General features: G+C 39.0%; 1 protein-coding gene across 6 annotated transcripts in view; it reads left to right on the top strand.

The window, feature by feature from the left end:
* Window positions 1–15,302, top strand: part of LOC115215394 (ninjurin-2) — a 119,695-nt gene that overhangs the window by 60,166 nt on the left and 44,227 nt on the right. The window contains exons 1-2 of one of the 6 annotated variants that reach the window (XR_005000968.1): window positions 5,089–5,402; window positions 12,000–12,055. The exons of 3 other annotated variants lie outside the window; for them this stretch is intronic. Coding sequence is in view for 2 of the 3 variants with exons in the window: in XM_029784560.2 (XP_029640420.1) it covers window positions 5,370–5,402 (33 nt within the window). In the remaining variant the exon portion in view is untranslated. Of the gene's footprint in view, window positions 1–5,088; window positions 5,403–11,999; window positions 12,056–15,302 lie in introns of those variants that run through there. 2 more of the 6 variants (XM_029784560.2, XM_029784554.2) reach the window with 2 other exon arrangements.

Here is a 15,302-nt window from a genome sequence, read left to right as displayed (position 1 = left end):
TTTATGGTCTTGTGCGACGATGTTATCATAGAAACGATATAAAGAGCTGAATAAGTAACAATCTGTGTATTGTTTGCACTACCGTAGGGGCCACAATGAGGTTGTTTGACCTTGCTATAATAGCTTCCAAATCTCCTTAACATCACTTTACAGAAAGCTAGAACACATTAGATTACTATTTCTCAGGGGTGCTTAAAATCCTTTCAGAGCATGCTGAGGTTTCAAATTAGAATTCATCTGCTTTTGGATATCACTACGAAAGATTTAAGGTGTAGTTGCCGATTCGACTTGTCATCATGGAAATGCTGGACTAACAAAGGTTAGCTAAAAGCTACTTTAGACAATGTATTCCTACATACTCTCCAAAAGACGAGAATAATCAAGGCTAGCGTGTTTTTTATTGTAGGATTGCTCGATTGGGATTAACTTGACGCTAAACAATCATAATACTGAAAAACCAAATTTGTGGTGACGTTGGTGAACAGTATGGTTTTACCTTTCTGATTCCTAGCATACGTTACATTTGTATAGTTCTGGATGATGTTATTGCTGTTGCTGTTTTTTAGCCACAGCTCAGTTCTGATCCAGTGGTGTCTATTCCTCCTTTTTATATATGTAAGACTACATTGTCCTTCAAAAATTTTTAAAAAAACAGTGTGATGTGATTTGAGAGATTTCATTACTTTATCTAAGAGGTCTGGCAACAATAAAGAGCTCTTTTTGTTATTGCTGTTGTTGTTTAGCTCTAGACCAGTCCTTATTGAGCAGATTTCTGACCCAAAGTGTTTAAGCCACTTTGCCTATTTTGTCCCATTCTTTCAAAAATGTCACTCCATGGTCAAACAGTAAGAGAAGTTTCGTTACTATTTCTAGCATATATAACAACTTTGTGAAGGCCTTTCGTTCGCTTTTGTGAATCGCCGTTGTGGTGACTTTTATTTACATCTGTCGTACCTCCTAATCGATTGATTATTCAGTGGATCTGATATTGGTATGTCTACAATCTGATTTGAATAGTTAAACGCAACTACAATAGAGGCCAACACGGGCGTAGCCTGTATGTGGTTGCTCGAACTCCTTAGAGTAGCAACCAAATCACGATAAACTCACAGTATACCATCTCAATTAAAGCCGTATACATTGAACGATATAGATTATCGGGATGAGAACGATTAAATAGATAGATAGATAGATAGATAGATAGATAGATAGATAGATAGATAGATAGATAGATAGATAGATAGATAGATAGATTTCTTTATTGGCCACACAGAAGGGACAAAATACAAAGTAGAGCTTTTCTTGTTGGGAACAAGAGAAGGGGGAGGGGGGCGAATTCCGATCAAAAGGGATTGTGAAAAAAAAAGGGGGGATTCCGATCAAAATGGATCGTGAAAAAAAAAAGTGGGGCCGATGAATAGGGATCGTGTATCACAGAAATGTCAATGTAAAAAGGGAAAACAGATTAGGTTTCCCCATAGATAGAAAAGCCTACGGAAAAGACCACGGGAACCTTGGGCAATAGTGTCATGCAAAAAGAAAACACATTTCAGTAAGTGGGTCTCTTTTTTCCTTTCGTTTTCCTTTTTTTTTTCTTTTGATTCATTCACACGTGCCATCTTTTTTTTTTAATCATTCACTAGACAAAACTTCCCTCTCTACTCTCACCTTCCTCTTCAAGTGATACTTGAAGAAGTTGATGAGAGATTGACCAGAGAGGAAAGTGTTTGTCTCTAGTTTGTATAGTTCTGGATGATGTTATTGCTGTTGCTGTTTTTTTAGCCACAGCTCAGTTCTGATCCAGGGGTGTCTATTCCTCCTTTTTATATATGTAAGACTACATTGCCCTTCAAAAATAAAAAAAAACAGTGTGATGTGATTTGAGAGATTTCACTAATTTATCTATACAGACGCGTCCACCACACACATTCTTTCGCCATAGCCACAAGTACGATGAAAATGGCTCTTCCTTCCCGTTTTAAGGAAGGAGGCGCGACAATATTCACGATAGACTCGGTTGATAAACCGACTCGTCCCACGCGATAGCAGTCGTTCGACATAGGCCCACAGGTCGGAAATGGTTGGACACTGTACGAGTGCGTACAGGACGGTTTCGTCGCTTTGACCGCATCTCGGACAGGTTGGCCCCGTGTTTCTCGAGCCATGTCTGTAGAGCTTGTCCCGAACGGGTAACGCTTCACGATAGCACTGCCAGGTCAGGGATCTCTGGAAGTTGTCTATAGGTCCCGGCCCGAAAGTCGTCTTGAACAGGCGGGTCAGGTATTCCCCGTTGACGCCCAGGTTCCCCCAAGATCGTCGTCGTACCTCCCCTCCACTAATCCCCTATAGAATGCTTTGGTTGTGTTGATGTCGCTCAAGGTCGACTCGGGACAGCATAGTTGCTTGAGAGCAACGCGATACTCGCGGTGCCATTCGCCCTTCCTCGGCCTCTTTTTGATCCACGACTGCAGGTCGGCCATGGAGACGAGCTGCGGGGAAAGCGTGCCTCACAAACGGCGACCACACCTGTTCACCTTCGTCTACGTAGAGCCGGAGATGTCTCAGTGCGTGTCTGCGCATCATCAACCACGGCATGCCCAGCCCTCCTTTTAACGGGTGTTGACAGCAAATGGATCGCCTGACCATCGGAACGCTTCCTTTCCACAAGAAGCGGAAGAGAATGCGATTATAAAAGTACAGTAGAAAGTTGTTTTTTTATATACACATCGAATGATTACATAGGTCCAGTAGTGTAAAATAGGAATCAAAAGGGTCCTTAAGCAAAAAATAGTCGAGGACCACTGATCTAATGTATCCTTCCTCGTATAAGATGATGATTTGAGGACGATTTCACTACTGCTTCTAGCAGGTGTCGGCGTGCACGAAAGCACTGTATACAACTATTCCATTTATTATTATTTATAAGTACATGGGCGACGAGCTGGCAGAATCGTTAACACGCCGAGCGAAATAGTGGTATTTCGTCCGTCTTTACGATCTGTGGTTCAAATTCGGCCAAGATCGACTTCGTCTTTTATCCTTTCGGGGTCGACGAAATAAGTACCAGTCAAGCACTGAGATCGATGTAGTCGACTAGCCACCTCCACTAAAATTTCAGGCCTTGTGCCTATAGTAAAAAGGACTATTAGTTTAATATTATTATTATTATTATAAGTGATCATAGGTTTGCGAGCTGGCAGAAACGTTAGCAAGCCGGGCGAAATGCGTAGCCATATTTCGTCTGCCGTTACGTTCTGAGTTCAAATTCCGCCGAGGTCAACTTTGCCTTTCATCCTTTCGGGATCGATTAAATAAGTACCAGTTACGCATTGGGGGCGATATAATCGACTTAATCCGTGTATCTGTCCTTGTTTGTCCTCTCTGTTTTGCCCCTTGTGGGTAGTAAAGAAATATATATTTCGCCTGTCTTTATGTTCTGAGTTCAAATTCCGCCGACGTCGACTTTGTCTTTCATCCTTTCGAGGTCGATAAATTAAGTACCAATTGCATACTGGGTCGATCTCGTCGACTGACGCCCTTCCCAAAAATTTCAGGCTTGTGCCTGAAAAGAATCGTTAGCACGCCGAGCGAAATGGTTAGTGATATTTCGTCAGTTTTTACGTTCGGGGTTCAAATTTCACCGTGGTCGATTTTGCCTTTCATCCTTTTAAGGTCGATGAAATAAGTACCACTGGGGTCGATATTATCGACAAGGTCCCCTCCCCCAAAATTTCAGGCTTTGTGCCTATTGTAGAAAAGGGGGCTATTTTATAAGTGATTATAGCAGAACTTATAACTGGCAATGACGGAGGTGGAAGGTGGCTGGGTTTCACAACTGTTTCAAATTTTGGCACAGGGTCAGCAATTTTAGGGGATAAGAATTAGGGGATTTTGTCGATTCCATCGATCCCAGTACTGAATTGGTTCTTATTTCATCAACTGCCGTAAGGACGAAAGAGCCGGAAGAAATGTCACTAAGCTCAAATGAAATGTCACTAAGCCGACGCTCTAATGACTCTGCCCGTTCGCGGCTTTGGTTAAATTTCACGGTGACATCAATAACGTAACGGCAGCAGTAACGGTGGTGGTGGTGGTGGTGGTGGAACGGGGCGGGTTCATCTGTAGTGGTAGTGTCGATGGTAAAGGAGGAGAAGGAGGAGCGATAGTATTGACGGTAGTGGTGGCGGTATTTATATCGGTGGTAGTGGCGGTATTTAAGGCGGCGAGCTGGCAGAAACGTTAGCACGCCGGGCGAAATGCTTAGCGGTATTTCGTCTGCGTTACGTTGTGAGTTCAAATTCCGCCGAGGTCGACTTTGCCTTTCATCCTTTCGGGGTCGATAAATTAAGTACCAGTTACGCACTGGGGTCGATGTAATCGACTTAATACCTATGTCTGTCCTTGTTTGTCCCCTCTGTGTTTAGCCCCTTGTGGGTAATAAAGAAATAGGTAGTGGCGGTATTTATATCGGTGGTAGTAGCAGTTTTGGCAGCTGTAGTGGTAGCAGTGAATGCCAGTGGTAGCTTTTTTTTGTGGTGGCTGCGGTGGTGGTGGTGATGCATGTGGTGACAGTGAAACGAGGATTTTTGAGTGTTTGCGATTGTAGTAATTGAAGATGTTACTGGCGACCGTGATAGTCTGTTACTATTTAACTCCCAAGTCAATCCTAACAGTGCATGAGAGAGCTATGATCAAAAACATTCCAGCAGGGATGATCTCGAACTTTCCTTTACTCACAAGGAACCGAATCCCACATTTTCCAAAATGTCTCCCACCCCCATCCCCACCCCCACCCCCATTTAAGACGATATTGTTTGATCTGCGAGTTATTTTGGCTGCTATTTCTTCCAGGTCAAGCGACCACCTATCGGCTCCCTCGTTAGCTCGTAGTCGTTGTAGTAGTATTCAATGTAAATAAGGCATTTTTCGTCGTCGTCGTGCTGGTGGTGGTGCTGGTGCTGGTGCTGGTGGTGCTGGTGGTGGTGCTGGTGGTGGTGCCCTCTTAACTAGTTTGGTGGCAGTAGCGGTGGTGGTGGCGGTGACGGTGGCAGTAACGCACTCACTCACTCACTCACTCACTACCATGGTGACGGTGGTGGTGGTTGCCGTGGTGATGGAGCTGGCGTCGGCTACATTTGTAAATGTTATTGGTTGATGCAGTTAAGTGAGATAGCGAGGGAGGTGGGCGACGACTTCAACTGATGTTTCTATCACACATACTGAAGGAGAGTGAGGGGGAAGAGGGTGAGTGCGTATGTGTGTGTGTCTATCTGCTCTGCTGCCTCGTTTATTTCACAGTCGGACCATCATAGAAGTCGAAGAGAGACGTTTTTTTTTACCTTCCAAGCCTCTTCTCGATCCCCGCAGATATGGCGAATAAACCAGACGACGCGAAACCTGCAGTAAGTTAGCAATGTTATTATAACCGTTAATAACTGTCAAAACGAATATTACTAGATAGTAGTACTAGTAGTAGAAGTAGCACTAGTAATAATAATTAATAATAATGATTTCTTTATAAGCCACAAGCGTTTACATAAAAAAAAACAACATTATGGACAGTACAAAACAAAACAAAGAGTGTGTTGTGAGGGTTTTGCGTGTAATAAATAATTATAATAATAATCCTTTCAACTATAAGCACAAGGCCAGGAATTTTTGGGAGGGGATAAGTTGATAATAATAACCATGACGATGATGATGATGATGATGATGATGTATTTATTAGTCTCAAGGGCTCAAAGAGATATGAAAATGTGATCATCGGCAAAGAGGGAACTGACAAAAGATGTGAGGAGTAAGAAGACTAAGACAGCTAATGTAAAAATGAAAGGAGAGATGGAAGATGTTATACAATTTAGAGAAAGCCGGGGCGGAATTAAAAAAAAATTGCTTATTAATTAATCGCACAGAAACAAATGTAAAAATCACATTAATTAAAACGCGATAGAACTAAAAGGAGATATAGCATGCAAATAATTTCGGGGCTCTCAGACACGAAGAAGAGAAGAAATGACTAATGTTTTGGTCGCGTAAGAGTACATTGCATCGCTACCCGCCTGCCATTGTTGATACCGTTGTGTAGTGCACCCAAAGGCACAGCCTAATATTTTTGGAATTGGCTCGGTTAGATATTATTTGTTGTCTTCCGGATAATACTGTTGTATTTTGTTGTAAAGTCATTATTTTATTTTTCGTTCGTTCTTTCTTTCTTTCTTTAATTAACACCCTGTTTTTCGCGTGTCTCTTTATATTATAACCCCAACTGTACCTCAGTCCTTTTCACATCCCTGGAATATCCATGGCACCACAGATATGTGATCAGATATTAAATTGATCTTCGAAAGACTGAATCTCAATTCATTCCCTTCATTATTTTAAGAAGGGGCCTCATCACCTTTTTGGAAGAGGTTGAACCTTCCGAACACGTTTTGATTGTTTACAGTTACTATTCACTCACCTTCGAAGATTAAGCTAATATCTAATAGAGGAAATCGCATCTCTTGTGATTTCTCTCTCTCTCTCTCTCTCTCTCTCTCTCTCTCTCTCTCTCTCTCTCTCTCTCTCTCTCTCTCTCTCTCTCTTTCGGATAATACTGTTGTAGTTAGTTGTAAAGTCACTTTCTTTTTCTTTCTTTAATCAACAACCTGTTCTTCGCGTGTCTCCTATATTGAAACCCCAACTATACCTCAGTCCTGTTTACATCACCGGAATATCCACACTCTGAAAACTGGGGTTTGCTTTTCTTGTTTCTGTTTCAGGTGGTTTCCACTACTTCCCTTTCTCGTTTTCTTTCCTAGTCTTTCCAGTTCTTTACGCCCCAAGTGGTTGTCACAACATCTATAGCAATACGGCCTTATGCCCTGTACCATCAGTCCTATGCTTTTTGTCTCGACACCTTCAACTAGGTACACAACTCTAGTGAGGCCTTGTGGCCTTTGATGATCATTAGAGCTTGCAAATCCATATGACGACCCCTGACCACACGTCGTCTCCTGCCATCTCGGCTTTAACCTCCCGCCCCATACTTCGATACAAAACTGGCAACCAGCCATGGATCCACATCGTATTTCAATGTCCCTTGCAAGTCACCCTTATATTTCTCATCTCTGTATACCGAGAACATGAGTGTATGGGCGGAGGTTTACATAATTATTCCAGCCTGTGTTTTGGCAATCTTCATCACACACACACAGGTACACAGCAGCTTACGTCGGTAACTGGTTCCAAGAAATGCGACGTAACTCGAAAAAACGACGTAACTCGAAAAAACGACGTAACACGAAAAAAACATTTTAAAAACGTTATAAAAGCTTAATTGTTATAATAAATGGTTTGTACGTATTTTCGCGAGTATTTTATTTAATTTTCCACGTCAGTATTTACTTTTTAGATGTGTTTGTTTCAATATTTTTAATTTTAGGCCTTTAAATAGGTTCGCTGAGACCGAACATAAAGTTGAATAATTCGAGTGAAGTTAAGATTATTTTTTAATTAATTTCTTTAAAAAAAAACCACGTAAAATCGAAAAAGACTAACTCGAAACATTAGTTGGTGTATGCCTGTGTGTGTGTGTGTGTGTGTGTGTGTGTGTGTGTGTGTGTGTTCTATGCACTTTAAAAAGGGTGGCGGATGTGTCTAATTACCGACTAAACTGTAGTTAGAAGAGGTGCTGCCAGTAATTTTGGGGCAAATTCTCTCTCAATCGAAATGAAGCTTTGTGATACAGTTTAATGTACGTTTGACATATAAATATATACTCTAGCCTTCTCTTGTATTAGAACCTGAAACAAGGAGACACTCTCTCGATTAACAAATTTCTCCGAAATTTTCCGGGAATTTTGTTAAGTCTCTAAAAATAGTGTTTGAGGCAAAGCTAACCTTTTTAAATACCTTGCGATTACTACTACATGTTGCGTGCTTCGTCTGCTAATGGCTATGTAGTATTGTCGTTATTGTGATAGTTGTTAGCGCTACTGTTAAAATTCTTCCTTAAAATATATTAGATATTACATTATCTATTAAATATCTAGTTTCAGCTTTGTTTTATGTTTGTTTTCATTTCGTTCTATTGTGTAATTTGATTTTGTATTGTCTGTTTTCGTGCACATTCACATTAGTTTTGATTGCTGCTCGGTAGTCAAAAATTGTAAGCAAATATAGTCTGTAAAAAAAATCATTGTTTGTCTATTCCGAGTGTCAGGGACAGGCGGTCTTCTGGTTAATAAAATCTTTTTAACCAAATGCTTCAAAGCATTTTCATGTGGTATTGCTTGGATTATATACGCGAGATTCTAGTGGAAAGAAAAAAACAATAAAATTCACGAGCTTATGCCTCGAGTGTCAAATAAAATAATGATAACGCTTTCAAATTTTGAGAGAAGGCCAGTAATTTTTGCAAGAGGAGGCTAGTCGATGACATCGACCCCAATACTTGACCCCGAAAGAATGAATGGTAAAGTCGTCCTCGGGGGCCTTTGAACTCAGAAGGTAAGGAACGATTCTGTCAGCTTACCGCCAGTGGTTCCTGGTATAGTCTCAAGACCAACAGTTTTGCGGGGAAAGGACAACCCCAGTACTTGACTGGGGATCTTTTCGGTTTGAACGGCAGTTTTTTTCTAGCGGAGTCATATGAAAGTGTCACCCATAATTATGCCCTAGTATCGATCTATTGCATTTCAATCTGTTTTAGGGTTAGGGTGGGGGTGGGGGGAAGGGTATATTTTTTTCTTCACAAATGTAAATAAACTCAATCTGTTTCTTAAACGAGGGACATATTCATACGACACAGAATGCTTTCACCTCAATAGACGTCATTGATTGGTTGAAATTGCAGAAATTGAAGAAAAAAAAACAACAAATATCTTACAAACCATAGAATTTTCTCAATAAAGCCAAGAGAAAAAGATGTTTTATAAACACATTCTACCAGTATACGAAGTTTAAAAGTGTTTAGTTAACTAGAAATTGTGTATAAAAACTGCCGTTCAAACCGAAAAGATCCCTTGACTGGTACTTTATTTTATTCTTATACACCTCTGTAGGAATGAAAGACTCGGTTGACTTCGGCGGAATTTGAAGTCAGGACGTAAAGAGCCAGAAGAAATGACGCTGGGCATTTTGTCCGATGAACTACAATGATACCTTTTTCCTTTGCTACCAGGAATAAGGAGGACGATACAAAAACAGATAACAATGTGTGAATGTTTACATAGCACTAGGCGTGGAAGGAAAATGATAATGAACAAATAAGGAGAAAGAGTCGGAAGAGGCTGATGATGACACAGCAGATTAATGATAATGAAGTGGATTTCTTTCACTTTTTTAATCATAACAATCAATAATTACTGATGTGTTTATATTTTCTTGACGGAAGTTGATGTCAGATTTGTGTGCTCTCTCCACTCTCTCTCTCCATCTCTCTCTCCTTCTCTCCCTCTCTCTCTCTCTCATCTCTCTCTCTCTCTCTCTCTCTCTCTCTCTATCAATCAATCTATATATCTCCTACTCCGGCTTTTTTTTAAGATTTTAAAAATTAAAGCGGGAGATTTTTTTCTTTTAGTTTTGTATTCAAATTACATTATCTAAGTTAAACGAAACGTCAGCAACCATATTATATGTAAAACCCTGCCATATTTTCCTATCCCTCCCTCCTTCACTGTCTTTGTGTGTGTGTATGTGTGTGTGTGTGTGTGTGTGTGTGTGTGTGTGAAATAAGTAAAAGATAAAGATATATATATATATATATATATATATATATATATATATATATATTATATATATATATACATACATACATATATATAGTTCAAATGTCTAAAAAAGAAAGGACAGAGACTGGTGAAGGAACAACCACCAAGGTGTGTAAGTTTTGCGCTTGGGAAAGTTGGAAAAGTCTTTGACGTTTCGAGCCTATGCTCTGCAACAGAAAGAAATTAGGAAAGAAAATGGCAAGAGACAAAAATGTGTCTGGATTAACGGTTAGATATGCTGGAATGAGAAATAGATGGGTAAAAGCAGAAAAGAAAAGAAGAGAAAGGAGCAAAGTTATAAATGTATGAAGTTTACAAGAATTTCAAAAATTCAAAAAGTTAGCAACATTTGGGTTTTATCCAGAATGCTTCTAAGGTATCTGTCCGGATTAGAAAATCCCTATTCCTTTACATTATATATATATATGCCGCTCTGTCAGTCAAAGACTTATCAGTATGGCATTCTCTCTCTCATGAGTATTGGCCATTTATGACTATGTATACATATGCTGCTATTAATACTAACATGCATACACTAATGAACTTGTTTGCAAAGTCAGGTATGATATATATTGTATGCATATTGTATCGTCTTTGTGTATGTGTGTGTGCATACGTGCGTGCACGTGTGTGTAACGGCGGGGTTTGTTTTTTCTAGTTTTACGTCAGGTTTTTCATATTTTCTTTGAAGATCTTACGCGAAAATATAGAAAAAAAACTTGTTAAAAAAGATAAAATTAAGTTACTTATATACGTTGCATGTATTGTTTTGTGTATATTTGTTACAACCTTATCTTTATTTTACACGTATGCACCAACAAAGCCAAAAATTTCTTGAAGCTAACAGACCTACATTTTCCCAAACCAACGCCTTCAGTAATCTCTTTAAACGTGATTATATTGAAGTAAATTATTTCTGCTACAACTCTTTATCAAACATTAACAGCAAAAAAAAACTTACTAACCAGTGGTGTAATGTGGAATCTAAGACGTGTGCAGACTGCACAGTATGGCCACTGTATATATGTGTATTTGCTGTGGTTGAAGGTATGTTATGCTTTAGGAAGTGAGCGGCCAATTTAGCTACAGTAAGGAACGGCCAAAATCCTCGCTATGCCACCGACTTTAATTCTTATCATCATCAATTTTATGTTCGCTTTTCTACGCTAGCATGGATTGGGCGGAAATTCTTAAGATAGTATTTTGCAACCGAATGCTCTGTCTGACGCCAATCCTTTTTATTCGTCTTATACGACACTCATGAATACGGAGTATGCATTCTAAAGAGTTGGAAACACACGGTATAATTCGTAATTCTACAAAAAAAAAATAATTGCCTCAGTATGCTAACATATCCTATAAATGACAGTCATTTAGCGAGCTCTCTGTTAAATATCGAGTGAAAGTGTCCATAAATAACGATTCAACCGTCAAAAAGTACGCTAACATTGTAAAACCTTTGAACTGACAGCACTCCAGCCAGAAACTTTGACACAGTTTCTACCCAAGATTGAAATCTGAAATTTAGAAACTTCAGTTTTCCCCATAAACTGAGAAATCATTGAGTTTTCAAAAGCCAACATAAGATCGTCAGTTTTGTTTATCTGACAAACTTTATTTCAAAGGTTTCGCAGTTAAACATACTTTTTGACCGTTGAATACTTTTTTATAAACACCGTTCTTCGATGTTTAAAAGAGCTCGCTCAACAATTACCATTCCGAGGATATAGAAAAGTAATGATGCAATTGTTTTTGTAGATGGGCCATAATTTGTACCGTCTGTATCCAAGTCTTCAGAAAAACTTACACCATATTCTCGTGTATTTTATGAGATTATTGCTATCTATAGGGTTTCCTTTCCTTGTGTGACGTTTCATTTTACCTCTTTATTGCAATGCTTCTTCATAATGCATGGATAGATTTACCATATTTTTCTCTATAATTCTCTATAGCCACAGTGGTTTCCCAACTTCCCATATAAATATGCGTGTGTTTTCATTTTTTAGTTATTTAAATTCTTCCTGCAAAGAAGGAGCTAGCTTCTAACAAAAAATATAACTCCATCGTTAAATAACTACAGCCGATGAAAAGTTATGTGCTAAACTTTAGGAAAGTATTGCATATTACTACCGTTCTGCTCACAGGTTGTATTTGCAAAGCGCGTGTAAACTTGTTACTTTCTTTGCTTGGAAATCTCATATTTTCTAGATTATCACTTAGATTCTTTTATTCTTTTACTTTTTTCAGTCATTTTGATTGCGGCCGTACTGTAGCACCGCCTTTAGTCGAGCAAATTGACCCTAGGGCTTATTCATGGTAAGCCTAGTAAGATTATTCTATCGGTCTCTTTTGCCGAACCGCTAAGTTACGGGGACGTAGACACACCAGCATCGGTTGTCAAGCGATGTGGGGGGGGGACACACAAACATATATATATATACGACGGGCTTCTTTCAGTTTCCGTCTACCAAATCCACTCACAAGGTTTTGGTCGGCCCAAAGCTATAGTAGAAGACACTTAGCACACAGCTACTCCTACTAACTAATAATTATTGCACCAATAATTATAGTTATAAATATGAATTTATGCTATTAGTAGAGGAGCCATAGTTTTTAAAACAGTTATCCGTGAATATTTTCTTTCTCGCTGATTTTGAAAAGAAAATGTACTGCTGACCCGTACATAATTTTCCTTTGCCAACCCAAACATCCTTACCGCTATTGTTTGCATTTGCAGAAAGTTTTGATGTTGAAACGTATGTATCCGCCAAAAGATTTAATATATATATATTCTAGGGCAGTTTTCATCCGCACGGTTTGCATTACTACAGGCAGTTTCCCCACCCCTGTATATGGCATTATATATAGATATATATAACAGTGTTATGCTGCATTGGAAATAATACAGAAATGACATTTTGGGCACTTGCTGATTACATGACAAGAATGTGACATTATCAACATGTTCAGTCACTTCTGTGAGGTGTAAGCTTTTTCAGTGCCTCCTATTATTATTATTATTATTATTATTATTATTATTATTATTATTATTATCATCATTATTATCATTATCATTATCATTATTATTATCATTATCATTATCATTATTATTATTATTATCATTATCATTATTATTATTATTATTATTATTATTATTATTTAGGCGGCGAGCTGGCAGAATCGTTAGCACGCCGGGCGATATGCTTAGCGGTATTTCGTCTGCTGCTACGTTCTGAGTTCAAATTCCGCTGAGGTCGACTTTGCCTTTCATCCTTTCGGGGTCGATTAAATAAGTACCAGTTACGCACTGGGGTTGATATAATTGACTTAATCTGTTTGTCTGTCCTTGTTTGTCCCCTCTGTATTTAGCCCCTTGTGGATAGTAAAGAAATAGGTATTTCGTCTGCCGTTACGTTCTGAGTTCAAATTCCGCCGAGGTCGACTTTGCCTTTCATTCGTTCGGGATCGGTAAAATTAAGTACCAGTTACGCACTGGGGTCGATGTAATTGACTCGTTCCCGCATACAATAGACTACCCTTGTGGCAAAATTTAAAACCGTTATTATTATCAGAATTCAACCCTATAATATTTATTTAACTTCACATTTTAAACGCACGCTGTGAATCTCCTTGGGGTAGCTAAAGCAGCTGGCATAACCTATTTTCAGACCATTACACTGGCATCTGTTTACCTTTTCACTTGCACCAACAATATATGGTTCTGCTATTATTAGAAATCCTCTTTACTTTTCTTTTTGTTTTTGCTGTTGTAATTCTTGTAGCTGTCTTTATTACATTAGTAACTTTTACCGTTGGCAGTATCATTAGAAGTGTGCAAATGGTTTGAGCGCTGTAGTTATTTTTGTTGTTAATGTTGTTTGGCACCAGGTCAGACCTAATTGAGCAAACACATAATCAAAGCATACCAGCCTTAACCATCCGTGTTGTTAGGTGTACCCTTTTTTTAATTCATCTTTTAGTCATCTGTAGTGAAAACTGGATTCAACTGTTAATTTATATGTTCTTTGTTATCAAGGCACTAGATCTAAAAAGTATAACCAGTTAACAATGAATTTTATTACCTTTCATGAGAATGACAGCATCTGTTCCTCCTTCCTAGGTTAGCTTTTTCAAAGATATAGAGATTTGTAGGATGAATAGATGGATATATCCTCAAAACAAAAAAAAAGTCCAGATACTTTTAATAAAAAGGCTGGACGACAGATTAAGCCCACCACACAAGTAGTGTTGAACTCAGAACGCAGGATCAAAACATGTGATCCTGCTGTTTTCATTTTGCATTCAAATCTCGATTTTGGTTGACTCTGTCTTTTCAACTTCCGTAGTCGATGAAAGGAAGTACCAATCAAGGAGTCGATATAATCTACTGTTCCCCTTCTCTGAAGCCTTGTCCCCTCGCATGCTAGAAACGATAGTTAAGATTGAGCGGCAGTGGCGGCTCTTAGATAAAATTAGTGGAGGGTACTGCTTCAGAAAATTTTTAGCCTTTGTTTTAATATTGTGTAAAAGGAAACAAACATATAAAAAGAAAATTTATACATAAACTTGATTGGTTCGCGTTTTTAGCCACTGCTGGGTGGTGTTTAATTTGTTCACTGTACACCGCCGCGAATTGCCTCTTGCCCCTTTTTTTTCAAAAATTCCCCCTAAATCACAAAATAAGCGGGGTAAATGTGCCCTATTTTTTTCAAATCCTGGCAGCAACTCTGAGGCTAGAAACAGGATAATAATCTATTTCTACACTTTATCACAGTCAAGAACATAAACACGTTTTTAAGCACAACACACGCGGTGTCGAAAAGAAACATTACTTTTCATCAGCACACCGGGGTCAGCACTGTATGAACGACAGTGCTCTCTCTCTCCCTAGCGTGAAGCTTCCTATCTCGGACATGTGAGCATGCGCACGATATCCAAACACCGCGTTGCTGGAACTGTGAAGCGCACAGTTTTACATGAGGGTTTTTGTATTTTTTTCATAAACTAGGGGATGGCTACTGACATTAAGCTTAAGGATTATATAGTGTACAAGTATAAAGAAAGAATTAAAGAAAAAAGGACTCATTCTATTAAATGTTATCGATAATATCAAATGGAAATAGGGGGTGCTGCAGTTCCGCAGTGCCTACACGCGAGCCGCCACTGTTGAGCGGTGACTTAGCAGAGTTGTTAGTACGTTAGATTAAAATAACATAGTTTTTAGGTCTTTCATCCTTTCTAGAAAAAATGCTAGACGGCATTTCGTCCGTCTTTACTTTCTGAGTTCAAATTCCTCAGAGGTCGATTTTGCCTTTCATCTTTTCGGGCTCGAAAGTACCAGTTGCGTACTGCCCCCCCCCCCACCTCCCGCAAAATATCGGGCTTTGTGCCTAGAGTAGAAAAGAATAAAACAAGTACCAGTTGAACACAGGGGTTGATATAATCTACTTAGCCCCTCCCCTGAAATTGTTGGCCTTATGCCAAAAATTTGAAATCAACATTATTATAATTAATGTTGATGGTGTAATTGCTTTCGTGATGGACAACATT

Source organism: Octopus sinensis, linkage group LG1 (genome assembly GCF_006345805.1).
Source record: "Octopus sinensis linkage group LG1, ASM634580v1, whole genome shotgun sequence".
Taxonomy (NCBI): Eukaryota; Metazoa; Mollusca; class Cephalopoda; order Octopoda; family Octopodidae; genus Octopus; species Octopus sinensis.
Note: the sequence above shows the minus strand (reverse complement) of the source record. Positions and strands in the feature narration are given on the sequence as shown.